A 14,141-nucleotide genomic window follows, 5' to 3' on the forward strand; every position below is an offset into this window, starting at 1 on the left:
GATTACTTTATTGAAAAATACATTTCAAAAGGATAGAGTCACAAGAAAGCCGTTAGGCTTGTTTCCGTTGTGGTCCTCTTGGGGAAAGGGGAAGGGGAGCAACAATACAATACAGACAAAAACAAAAAAAAACCTTTGTATTTTGCCAGGAGACAAAAAAACAAACATAAAACAAAAACACAAAACACAAAACAGAACAAATAAACCTGACCAATAAAACTGGATTTCTTTTCTTTTTTTTCCATTTGTACTATCTATTCTACACTAAAAAAGTCAGTATACTTAATTAAAAATTAGGACATGTTATCAGCCAACCATCTTTTGAATGTGGATTTAAAGTTTTCAAAGGAACTGATCACCTTGAGGCTGGAAGGCTGGAAGGCAAGCCATTCCACTGAACTATTAGTATGAGTATTAGTATGTATCGCTTGTAGGGATATGGGACAATAATCGTTATTATTTATCGTTAGTACTCTGTACTGTACTCTGTACTATTTTTAGCAAACGTTACCCATAGGGATGCTGGGGATTCAAGTGCTTAACCAAAGGACCATTTTAAGTTTCAAGCATAATTATGTTGATCATTGCGATAATATCGTTGATGATCGCAATTATTTTTGCGACAATAATCGTGACATGTTGATCCTGATCCTGTCAGTAACTCAGTTTATGGACAGTTAACATTGTATTCAACAATAACATGAGAATTAACATGGTGTAAATGTAGATTAGTATTTATGGCTGCCCCCATCAGGAACCAAACGCAAACAGTCGATGCAAACTGAGAATTCGAGAGGTGGTGATTTTTACTTCACTATCAGTGCATTTTGCTTACTTATGTATAATAACAAAGCAAAAAGCATAATAAAAGCAAATCTTGAACATAACATTTTCATACCTGATAAAATAACTATCAGGGTAACTAAACTAACATATGCACAGATGAACCTTGTACAAGACTGCAGAGAATTAACACGTGCGTGCGCTCACACACACACACACACACGCGTACACACGTGCACGCACACACACACACACAGACACAGACACACGCACGCGTGCGGTGTGTGCGTGTGTATCCCCTCTGTGTTTTCAATTAGCACATTTGCCCTTTACCCATGTTAACTCTCTTCATATTTTGAATTATAGCTACTTCTTTTATGAATATTGAATAATGATACTAATACAGTCTTGCACAGTGCACACAACAACTGGATGACAACTTGACAAGTGTGTAAAACCCTATGATAAAACCCGAGTTTCTTTAGTGAGTTTCCGAAGTCACACCACAAGATGGCGCTTGCACTTCGCATAGGAATCTGGCTTTGCCATCCATTTGATAACTTGACATTTTGTTGAATCATGTTTGTATTGTGAATACAGCAAGGTAGGGCAAGTAATGGAAAGACTCACAAATCAAATAACACCGTTCTCTAGCTGTCTCAGGGTTTGTTTTGCTGTGCTTTTTGTTTTGTTTTGCAATAAACCATTTTAAATATGAATCTGGAATGCTATCCCCGCCCGGGTTGGAATTGGAAAACGAATGTGCTATGTTTATTGTTATTTTGGTATATTTTAAGTGCATATGGCCTACATTACATATGATATCTACTAATAAGTGTTATCACGTATTATAATGAAATAGGCTACTATACGCTATTAGTAGAGTAGAGTCGCTGTTGCTTTAAGTGGGCCGAACCACTGCGTTGTGGTGGTTCTGTATCGAGTGGAATAGTAAGAGAGTGGCGACACGCTTTGATCTCGCCGCAAAGCGGGTGCCTATGGGCTATAGTTCCAGACATTGGAACTATCCCACTGAGATAGATAGAGCACTTCCGCGTTCCATTTGTTACGATGGGTGTCGCCACTCTCTTACTAGATTACTCTGGGTTCTGTGTACCTGCTGCTGAGCACTCCTCTACGTCTTGATTGGACGTCTGGGCTGGAATCCTCTTGAATGATTTCAAACCACAGTGTGTTCGCAGGAGGAGGAGGAGGGAGCTGTTGGCTTGAAGGACTGAATCCTTTTACTAGTCCACCACCACCAGACGGTTAAAGAGGCTTATCCAGCATGGTCGATCGTACAGGCGTTCTGGTGTTTTATGCTGCTGGTGGTGTAGTGTTTAATTTTAAACAAGCCCTTTTTTATGTAGAATAAAGATTTAATTTTTTACACAGGCCTACAGGTTGCTGCTGTGTTCTATTTTCTCGTCATTTGAACGGAGGAATGCCAAGCGAAGACATGCATAGGAGGACGATGATAGGAGCACTGAACATTGGTGTTGACAGGTCTCTGGGCGAGGAGGAACCATGAGCTGATTGGAAACACCTTCAGATTTTTATCGGTATATAAAAAAACATTCGCATTTTCTTACTACTGTCGGGATGTGAATACTATGTAATACTATTTTCTGAACACATCTTTTGAAACGGAATTTTGCTTTTGATCAAATATCAGTGTGTGTGAGTGTGCGCTCCGCCAGCCAATGCACGGGGTTGCCATAACACCACATAAATATTTGGGTTTTCACTAAAGGCCCCTATAGTGTGGCGGGGTAGGTCTTTAAAACCCCGGACAATCAATGTATTCGTATTGTTTCAATTCCGCAATTGAGGCTTGGTTAAACGAGGCTTTATATAGTTAATTACTTGACTACTTTGAGGAACTGAATAGCGCAGGATAGCGCAGATCAGGGGAGTCATGGCTAAAAGCCCGTCCGAGGGACCCAGAGATGACTTGGGCAAGCTGGCTGACGAGGACCTCCTGCGGTGCAGCAAAGAGGACCTGGTCAGGACGTTACGGAGGGTCGACGGCGAGAAGATGAACCTGATGATCGAGCACGGGAACATGATGAAGGACGTCAACCGGCGGATGCAGGTGCACCTGCACGAGGTACACATGACAACAGTTTTAGAATAGTTTTCTTCAGGGGTTTGTTTTTTTATATAGAAACTGGAACAGTTGAATGATAGAATGCAAGACATCACAGTGTTTTCCCTGGCTAGTATGCACTATGCAGTAACATGATTGAAATATTATTTCACAAAGTACGATTAAGCCTATGATGTTGACAGTGAAATGTAATGCATTGAAAGTTCAATATTGAGAATAGTTGTTTTGATATAATATTCACAGTAGGCTATATATATATCACAGTGGTTCACAACCTGTGGGTCCCGACATGATTTATTTTTGGGAGGGGGGTCCCCCAGATGTCAGTAAAGTGACAATTTAAGGACTTTCCCCCTTTAATCTTAACCCGCTCATGATTGTTGAACAATGTTGCATATTTCTTACATTTCGTACATTTCAGCAAAGTAAAGTTTGTGTGTTCCTGATAACCAACATTCCACATTAGAGGGCATCACATAATGAGATTTGTAGTTGAGTGATTTCTGAACCATAAAGAGAGACCAAAGTAATTTCAGACATTGTTGACATTTGAGTGGCTGGAATTGTGACAATCCTGAAAAGATTCCACAACTTCACATCAACCCTCGTGGAAAAAGATGAAAATATCTTGCTAATCATTGATCTGAATTTTATTTGTATAATTGTTGGCCATTAGATCCGGAACCTGAAGGAGATCAACCAGAAGCTCCAGGACGACAATCACGAGCTCCGCGAGCTCTGCTGCTTCCTGGACGACGACCGGCAGAAGGGCAAGAAGCTGTCCCGGGAGTGGCAGCGCTTCGGCCGCTTCACGGCCAGCGCCATGTGGAAGGAGGTGGGCAACTACATGCTGAAGCTCAAGGAGCTGGAGGCCAACCAGGAGGTGGTGGTGCGGGAGAACTCTGAGCTGAAGGAGATCGTCCTGATGCTGGACGAGGAGAGGAGCGGCGCCGGGTCGCGGAGCTCCATAGACAGTCAGTCCAGCCTGAGCAACCTGAACGGGGGCACCGGCACCGTCAGGGACGTCGGGGACGGTAGTAGCACCTCGAGCACTGGCAGCGGCGGCAGCCCCGACCACCACAATCACAGCCACGGCCACACGCACAACAAGCCCGGTGTGGAGAGCGGTAAGCTGGGCACCATGACGAGGAGGTCCATGGATGATCTGTCGACGCCTCAGAGTCACCACCACAGGAGCATCCCTAATGGACTCAATGGTAAGTTCACATACTTACTTGTTGACAGTGCAGATATCTTAACACCTGTAGGCCCAATAGGCCACGGCCAGTGATCGTAACTTTGTTATGCATTATTAGGCCACAGACCCCCATAAGACGCGCCCCATGTTCAAGGACACCTGGGGGTCCACTGTGGTATGAAGACATGCGATGCAGGTCCCATATACTCGCATCCATGCACACAGGCACAGTCTCGGCTGGTGGCCCAGGTGTGACATTTGAAATCGACACGTTTGTTTATCTCATGTTGAGTTCGAAATGTCAGTTGAAGATGATTGGCAGGAGAGATTTGGCACACTGGAATGTTGTCTGGCGACTGGTCTGGAAGTAATGCTTACACACACACCGTGTTGCATTGCAACATTTATAAAACGCATTTACTAATGACTAATAAGTGAGTGCGTTTATAAACAAAAGCTTTCAGTGTAGTTGCTGCTGCTGCTGCTGCCCTGCCCTGTGTGAGATGTCAGATACATACAGTGAGGTTGGCCTTTTGTTTTGTGGTTATACACTGGTAAATCTTTTCCATTCTTTGGAATTCAGCTCATTGCTTAAAGAACAACTTTATCCATTTTCAACCTATCTTATCTTCATATAATTGGTCCTCACTAATGCTCATTATAATATGATACCATTTTTGTCTACTCACTCTGAGTCACGGAGGAGGGCTGTAGACTGTTCAGAAACCCGCCTACCAGTGACATCATCGAAATCTATTCGTGGAAAGTTAGCATGCTATAATGGAAGCCATTGTTCTCACGTTAATACAAATAAAAAATAATTTTATAATAAACCTGCCTAATGATGATGTCACTGGTAGTGGTAGGTGGGTTTCTGAAGTGACCGCAGCCATCCTCTGAGACACAGACCAACTAGGAAAATTGACCGACTGCATGTTATTGTTTTGTCAAGCTGACAATTCTATAAACCCACACCAACAAATGAGTTTCTGGTAGCACATATACGTGTAGCAGAGTTTTGAGCTTGTAGATCAGCTATTTTGCAATTTTTTAAAAACCCTACCTACTATAATGACCACAATAGGGATGCCACTTTGAAAGTGGCTAACAAAACATTGGCTGCATAATTGCCAATAACCATGTAAAAAAATACTGATACTGTATGTTAAACACTGTGCATAAGGATGCTAAACGCACACCAGTCTTAAATAGTGGTGCCAGCTCACGGCAGAAACATCTAAAAAGATAAGTCTCCAAAGCCATTATATTGGTCTGGCTCTACAGTACACACACACACACACACACACACACACACACACACACACACACACACACACACACAGAGAGAAACATGCTCGATGCCTAATATCCTGGTCATTGGTCATAGATGAAGATCGTACAGTAGGCCGGCCCGTGATGAAAACAAACACCATATGCTGATGAAAATAAATGCTACGGATTAGAGTGAGGTCTCAGCTTATCCTCAGTCACCACTAAGTCTTGATTGGGGTGCTTATGACACACACACACACACACACACACACACACACACACACACACACACACACACACACACACACACACACACACACACACACACACACACACACACAAGCATGCTTAAGTGGCCTTGTCAATACCTCACTCGCCAAATCAGAGGAATCTGTTGTGATTTAGGTCACTGCTCTTGCGGTTCTTCAGGAAGAGGGCTTATCTTAATTAGTTTTAGATGGGCTCAGAGAAATTGATTTTTGGAGTTGTCCAATGATTATTGTCTTTGTCTTCGGCTGTGGAGGAGCACGAAGGGCACACGAGCCATGTGTCATTTAAAAGAATTGTATGCACTGCACGGGACCAGAAATCAATGTCCCTGTTTCAGAAGAGAGAGAGAGAGAGAGAGAGAGAGATGAAAACGCTGCAATGGAACAGGAATCTAGCACTCTAAGCCTCAGATTAGCCAGCACATGGACCAATAACTCACCATGATCTGTTGGGTAGGGTGGGAAATAAATAATTCCATGTCATCATGCTAGCAAAACCTCTCATAGGTGGAAGATTTTTACAGTTTGGCTCTGCAAGAGGCTAGCCAACTATGATGAGAGGTTCTCTGTGTGTGTGCCTGCCTGCCTGGAGCTGCTCTGGGGCATCTGTGGCAATTTCTGGGCAGCGTTTGGGGAATATACATAAGCAATATTGTGCATGTAGTGCCCCATCACCTCTCTAATCGGCTAGTTGTCTAGACTAGAGGTGTCTTTTTTGTGACATTGTGTGTCCCTGAAACTCTAGCTCTTGATGTTCAATCATTGTCAACATTCAGATGGATGCTGTGAATGCACGCAGCTGGCAAAGGAAAAGCCCCATTCTCTTGAGATTGGGTTCATTTTGAGGACAAACTACACTGAGACTGATGCCATATATGCCTCCCCAGAAAACACACGCTTTAGCATGAGCAAACACTTTCTGCAGGGGGAATAAGCTTAGCTGGCAAATTGCAACTAACAACTAAAGGACAAAAGAGACTTAAGTGAGTGCACAGGTTGGGCAAACTATGAATACAGTATTACCACAGCACTGTAAGGACACCCACAAACTCCAAATCAAACCATTGCCACCACCATTGCCTCACTCTTGAGTTTTTGGTGAGCGTTTTATTTGTCTGCCATGACTGCCAACTTGTGTGTGGAATTCTGTAGGCCAGGCTCCTGCTAGATTGTTCTCACAGGCCCTAATAAAGTCCCAACCCTCCATATTATTGGTCACCAGAGGCTGTAACAAATAAAAGCATAAACTGAACTTTATTCATTGAACCACTCAAGCCCTATTCCAAAATGTGCAAAAAGCATGCAACTCATTTCAACGTGGCGCTTTGCGAGCGTAGGGGCTCCTACTTCTGCTGGGGTGACTCAGGTTTTATACAGAAGCGGTCCTACAGTATGTGGGGTCGAGAAGACTGGCTACACGGCAGCCCAAATGCCAGTGATTCCCCTGGGTATTTAGCAGACATACTCAAGAATCGCCATTCGAGTGCTAAATGAACAGCATCTGTGTGTGGGGGGGGGGGGGGGGGGTAAAATAAAGGCACCAGGCTGTTTGTGATCTGTGGTTTTAATTTCTACTGTATAAACGTCTCCTCACACCTGTAATTCAATGCTTCATTTTTATCGACCATCCTTTTTAGACGGATACACATCCCACCCACACTTTGTTTTTCTTCCCAAAAACGTCCATCTTCCAAGTTCCATGCCCCCCCCCACACACACACACACACACACACATAAGCACACTCAAAGGGAGAGGGATGTTATGCTGAGCTTAACAAAAGACCCTCAAAGTGGCTTGGTAGTGTTTGGGGGAGTGACTGAAATGGTGGTAGGGGGTTGGCTGGGAGGTTGGGGGGCCGTATATTGTGTCAGGAGGAGGTTGGGGGGCCGTTATATTGTGCCAGGAGGAGGTTGGGGTTTGGACACATCGCGCTGCACTCTCTTTAATTTAATTTGTTGTGCGTTGACACTGTTGACCCCGCCTTGCCACACCCCAGCATTTCCGTCCATTGGGCTATGCACGTGTGTTTGCTCATACAGTATGTAATGCTATTGTACGATCTGCCCAGCGTGACTTTAACAAGTGACTCAACACAGCGCATAAAGCACACAGAGCACTGCTGTTTTTAATAAGCTACATTAGTTCTTTCTCTCTCGTTCTGTTTCCAGATGTCTCAATGTCTGCATTCACTTTCGGTGGTCCTGGAACCCGATTCCAGTCAAAAGACCCACTGAAATACGATGCTGTCACAGAGGCTTCACTTGCCCTGTAGAGAGAACTGACATCTGGTGTGGCTTGGCCTGAGTATAGCAAGGATATATGATCAGACTAAGTTGCAACTGACTTTTCACATGAAGGGGGAAAATGTCTATTATATCCTATAGTTTAGGAGTGCTGTACCCACTGTGAATCAAACAGTAAACCCACTTTAGCAGCTATATTTAAGATGGAGTGACAATGACCCCACGACCATCACTGTACAATTTGTGAATGAACTACGAGTTGAGAAGCACCATTTCAGATGAGTAACTGGCCTAACGTGCTGCTTTGACATAATGTAAGACAGATGAGCTGATAAGACTCTCTGTTTAAAAAAAAGAAGAAAAAAACGCCTGTTGACCTTAAACAGACCTCACACATTCCCCTGCCTTCTAACTGCCAGAAGCCACAGAGGACTGGACGGACAATGTTTCTGCACTGAGGTGTTTGAAATATGCAGCCCGTTCCGCAAAGATTCCTTTCATTCCTTTTGGGGGAAACAAACAAAATAAGCAGAAAAAAAAAATCTGACCTGGAATAACCATATTTTGCCACTCGTATTGCTTTGGAACAAAAAGAAACAGGGCTGGGACGCATTTGTTCTCCAACCAATTTTTATAAGTCGTGTTTCTCAAGCTGTGGGTTGAGATTCTAAACTTTAAACAAGGCTTTCTATTTTGGTTGTGGACAATAAACAACTTTGGCAGGGTAATGCTGTGTTTGTCATAATGAGCCACTCTTGACTTTATGGTTAATACTTGTTTTAGAAACTGTGTGGAATTTGCATGTTCTCCCCGTGTCCCCTAGGGTAGGTAGTGGTACCCTCACAAAAAACATGCAGTAATCCTGGTCTCTATACTGCCTCCCCCTGGCCTGTCGGGGCACCTGTTGAAGGGGAAAGGAAGTGGTTGGAAATAACGTGTTCCTTCCATGCGCTACGTCCAACCGGGGAAACTCCCCCCTGTCAGGTGAAAAGAAGTGGCTTGGACTCCTCATGCATAGAAGGAAGCATGAGGTCAGTCCATTGCTCTCCCCAGGTTGGCAGAGGGAGTGTAGCGCCCAGGATTACATTACATTACATTACAATTGACACTGGCTGGAAAAAATAAATAAAACTATAGGCACCAGCAAAAGTCTGAGTTTAATAGAACTTAAATTAACTCATCATCATCATAACATTTTCAGGATGTTACTATGTAGAATGATTACATACATGCATTATACACTGGGCTATGTTTTGGCGCAACAGAACAAAGTCCAGTATCTTGATAATGAAACAGCCGTGAATAAATTAAAACTTCTATAATCCTTGAATCCTATAATGTAATAAATCAACCTTGATGGCACAATTGAGGCTGTAACACATAAGCATGTACAGCCATATAATATCGCAGTCCAGCTGTCCTGTCTGTCATATTTGGGTATAATCCAAATAAGAGGAAAGGAACTATTTACTGTAGGAATGTTGTAGTTAATCTACCCTGCTCACATGAGCTGGTGTGTGTACTGTACTGTATGTATGTCTACTAGCAGCTATAGCTTCAGGAAAACCACAAATGTTCTCGCGGGGATAGAATGCTGGTGGCATTTTGAAGCTCTCTTTTCAAAATGGCTATTTTAGGATTAGGGCATATAGTTTTCAGGTTAGAAATGGGGTTAGGCTAGTCAGGGTGAGAGTTATGGGAATGAAATTAGTCAATGGAAAGACCAGCATTAATGCGTCTGTCCATGTAAACATGCACGTGCATGCATGCCACAGGCCAGAGAGTAGTCCAATGCGGTCCTACAGTGACTTTTGTTGAACACAGGAGACCCTGGGCTAAAATGACACTGATGGATAGCTCATACAGTACCCCCCCCCCCCCCCCCCCCCCTTCCTCTGTCCTATATTATTTTTCTGACTGCGTTACCATGGAGTCTGTCGTTGATATGCAATTCGATGCAATCTCCCTTGGAAAGAAACCAGAGATATGTGTGATGCACAGAACAGAAGAATGAGGTTTAGGGCTTTAGTGTGACACGGGTTAACCATGAATTGGATCTCTATGATATTTTGTTATGACATCAAAGGAAAGGGCTCACAATGACCTTGTGAGAATTGTGCCATGTCCCAGTGTGGGTTCCTACATTTAGTCACTCTGTTGAATCAGCCCATAAATCCAACCGCGTAGGCACAAATTGGGCTCAAATTAGTCCCAATTAGACTGACTGAGAAGTCATAAAATAGAGTCTGTTTTAACGCTGTGACCTTTACACTTTAGTAGCAGTTTTATTGGCTGTGTGCGACGTGCGTACATGTAGTTTGTAGGCCTATGAGGTGCCACAGTGACCCCCCCCCACCACCACCACCAAATATGGGGTGGGGAGTTTCACCTTCATAGTGCAACTATGGAAATGTTTGTTTTGTTGTTGCTAACATTAGTCAGTAAGTTGGTTCAAAATCGCGGCTTATTTTCATTTGGAGCCCAGGAAAATCTTCTATGTTCCGTCTTGGAAGACCGTGATTTATCAATATCGCTTACGCCCCGCTTAAACAAACAACTAATCAAACACAGCCAGGCAGCCAAAACTCAGCCTTGGGTTACTCCGTGTTGGCAGTGTTCACAGTTCAAAGGAAACCAGCGGATCAACAGCACAATGCTGCTTTCCTCTCCGCTGTGGTGGAGTCGGTGTCAGCGGGCCAGCGGGGCTAAAAAAGGGCTTCTATCAGGAATAGGATGTTTCTCTTGCTGATATCCTGTTAGTGAACACAATTGAAACAGTCTGTGTCTACGTCCTAAGGCGCTTGCTGGCTTAGTTTTCATAGACGGAACCGTTTGCCCTTCAGTTAGTTTTGAAAGTTAGTCATAAAACCTCTCACAAAGACCTGAATGAAACAATTTAAATGGGAAAGTTAACTTTCACCAACTTCTGACATGAGGCAGACGTACTTTGTTTCAAATGTCTTTATTGTGAAGCATTAATACAGAGATTCCTTTTTGCAAAGTCGCACACAAGGCAGACATTTTAAATGGCTTATATCAGCAAAAAGGTTTTGCTGACATAATTCTGCCATCTAATTTCTTCCGTCTTTGGAGGAAACCCTGGAAATCCAGTTCATGTTGAATGGATATAGTGACTGAGCTGTATCAGGTATTGTGTTGAGAGTTTCCCCAGGGGTGTGGCTGGGATGGGATGGCCTGCCTCTGTTTGTGTTTCTCTTTAACACTTTCTGGGTTGTGTTTCCCAGCACCCTGTCTGCCTCCTTGTGAGTCCAGGCCTGGCTGACTGATAATCCAGATAACGCACGCACGCATGCACACACACACACACGCGCAAACACACACGCACACACACAGGACTGCTTTAGAGAGACAGCCACAGGGGTAACTCTTAGCTGTGTATTGTCAATGAAAAGCCAGCCTGTCAGGACGCCCCACATTCCTGGAGAAAACAAATGCAAAAATGGGTCTCTTCGTTTAGTGCAGCCGCAGGAAAACAAATGCATGGAGAGAGAAAGAGGAAATGGAACAAAGTGAAGGGGACTACCCCCACCATACCCATCCCTCTCGGACTACTCTCTCTCTCTCCCACTATCCGTTCATCATTTCCTTCCTCACAGTTTCCTTTCGTTCCGTCCTTACTCTCTTGGAGACGAGCAGGCTTATCTTCCCCTTTTCCTCCACCTCTCTCCGTCTCTGCCTCTGTCTGCTCCCATCACTGTTGTGTGGTCGTCCATCTCTCTCCATCCACCCCCTCCATCGTTCCCTCTCTCCATCCTGTCTGATCTGCTGTCCGTTCGTGTTCGTTCCCAGTAGCGCACCGCTTGTCCCGACAGAATGCGGTTATACTGTAGATTCTGGCCTGACCGTACACTGTAAAATATAAACGCTTTGCTCCTTTAAGATTGTCACAGCAATAATTTGCAGTCTTTTTAGAATTCCAGCATGCTATATTTGATGGTATATCGGTACCCAAATGTATTAGTTGATCCATAAAGCAACAAACTGCATTTCTTTCTATAGTTAACTAAGCATGTATAACCTATGCTGCTCCACTTTAGTCAGTGCAGAGTTTATGTTGACCTAGATGTTATAATGTACTCCATGTACTACTGGAGGTGATCACTGCATGGTGAGAGTTGGATAGAACACAGCTTGTGCAGTGGTAATCCGTAGCTGTGCTGTACTGCATGTATGCTGGCAGCTAATTCTATACAAGCTCTTTTGTTTTTTTCTTCTATGGGCTGCATAGAAATGTTGTCTATCATGTCAGTCAAAGGATGTAGGGTCTAGCATGTTATTCAAAGGATCTAGGGACTCTGGCAGTTTGAGTCCTTTTCCCCCCCTCTCTTGTCTCTGTGTGTTTCTCTTTGCCTATATATCTTGTCTGCCTGTCGCCCTCCCTGCCCTCCCCCCCTCTCTAAATGCATGCCATTCTTCTGATCACTGGGCAGTGGGCTGCTGCTAAAAGGGGCTGGGTCCCTCGGTCGCCCCGGCAACGACAATGATCAGTCAGGCAGCCGAGTGCACGGCACCCAGGCTCGGCCTCAGAGTCACTGATGCGGAGGGAAGTAGAGGATGGATGGGGGCTGGAGGGTAGGGTTTTGGGCATGGTCGGCCTGCATGGCGGGTGACCCGTGCACAATGATGCCAGCCACAGTGAGGTCAACTGTGCATGCGAGTGACCGCATGTTAGTGCGTGATGTATGTGTTGTACTGCTTGCTGTCCCCAAATAACATTAACGTGTGTTGTTATTATTATTATTATTACTATTATTATTTCAATGATGTCATTGAGCACCTTTCCTTCTCTTCTGTCTCCCCTGTGAATACTTCCCATGAAAGCCGTGTGGTTCACATTGAATACGGGTACAAATTAAGTTCACGAACGCAAGATAAAAGATAGTGAAGTTAATTAAATGTGGTTGCAGGAGAGACAGCCTGTGGCGTTATTGAAAGACGTTAGAGGTGGCCTACGATTGCATGTATGCAATTTCCAACCCACCTCCAGTATGCACTGTCGGCACGCCCTGCCCGTCCTTACCATAACCACCTCTAGCCTGGCTAATAAGCCAGACCGAATCAGCCGTTGGCAAAAACAAAATTGCCTGCCAGCGGATTGCGGTCTGGAGAGGCTCAATTGTACGCCCATTTCCTACACCAGAGACCTGGTGTGGCCAATCGGGACACGGTATGCAATATGGGCGGGCTTTGGTACAGTGACGTTCAATTGCGTCAAAGAGAAAATGTTTGAACCCGCCCCCCTGGAAACAAGATCCATACACAGCATCTCCAGACTCAAATACCACACAACAGTGTGATTTGAGTCTGGCTTATTAGCCAGGCTAAACCACCTCCAGTATGCACGCCCTCCCCGTCCTTACCATAACTTTAATCACAGCAACCCACCTCCAGTATGCACGCCCTCCCCGTCCTTACCAACTGTCCCCTACTGTAACCAACATTAGTTAATAACCTAAATGTAACCAAAACAACATGCTTCCCCCTACTGAGAATTGAAAGAATCAAAGAGCACTTTGATCACAAAGTCAAACCGCTGACACTACAACACACCATCGCACCCAATACATATTTGGCCTCTAATGTCTTATCTAAACTGAATCAGCTATAAGCTATAGATTGGCCCCCGACCAATCAAATGACGTAGGGGACCAGGCACCGGGCCTCTGGAGGTTTTTCAATAACTTAATAAGTTAAATAAGTCCAGACACCGCCCGGTCCAGAGTGTCTCTCGTGTTGTCCTCTGTTCTGAACCTGGACTTTGCTGACCATACAAGATTTTGATAAGAGTGGCACAGCAAGCCTGGCAGCTACCTTATTGATCTACAGTATGTCATTTATGAGATGCAAATAGTTGATGAAGAAGCAAAAGGTGTGTGTGTGTGTACGCACTGAGGGACTGCTGTGTTAGTCAGTTTTACCAAGGGGCAAGATGACAAAAACCTCGACCCCACTCTGTAAATTTCAGCATCAGCAATCTGATTCTGTCTGCACGACACGACCTTCACCAGGTGGACAGTGTCCTCCCAGGGGTCGCCAGAAGTCAGCAACTCCTCGACCGACGTCCTCTTCAGCAGCTCCTCTCGAGGCCTAGATAGGGGCGAGGGCTCATCTGGACCTTTCTGCCCGTCAGCTGTTTCCCTTTTGGTCATCACTATCATCGGAGACCGGAGTCAGCATGTGGCTGCTTCACCCTGGCTGCATTTTAGACGGCACAGTCTGTCAGCTGTCCCCGACTCCCCGACCT

General features: G+C 44.6%; 1 protein-coding gene across 2 annotated transcripts in view; it reads left to right on the forward strand.

Annotated features, from left to right (window-relative positions):
- Positions 1-1,968: 1,968 nt before the first annotated feature.
- ccdc85cb (coiled-coil domain containing 85C, b) overlaps positions 1,969-14,141 on the forward strand; it is a 64,264-nt gene continuing 52,091 nt past the window's right edge. For both annotated transcript variants that reach the window (XM_079526952.1, XM_079526953.1), the window contains exons 1-2: positions 1,969-2,893; positions 3,570-4,110. In XM_079526952.1, coding sequence (XP_079383078.1) covers positions 2,702-2,893; positions 3,570-4,110 — 733 coding nt within the window. In that variant the 5' untranslated portion in view covers positions 1,969-2,701. The remainder of the gene's footprint in view (positions 2,894-3,569; positions 4,111-14,141) is intronic.

The sequence above is a fragment of the Electrona antarctica genome, assembly GCF_951216825.1.
Source record: "Electrona antarctica genome assembly, chromosome: 17".
Lineage (NCBI taxonomy): Eukaryota > Metazoa > Chordata > Actinopteri > Myctophiformes > Myctophidae > Electrona > Electrona antarctica.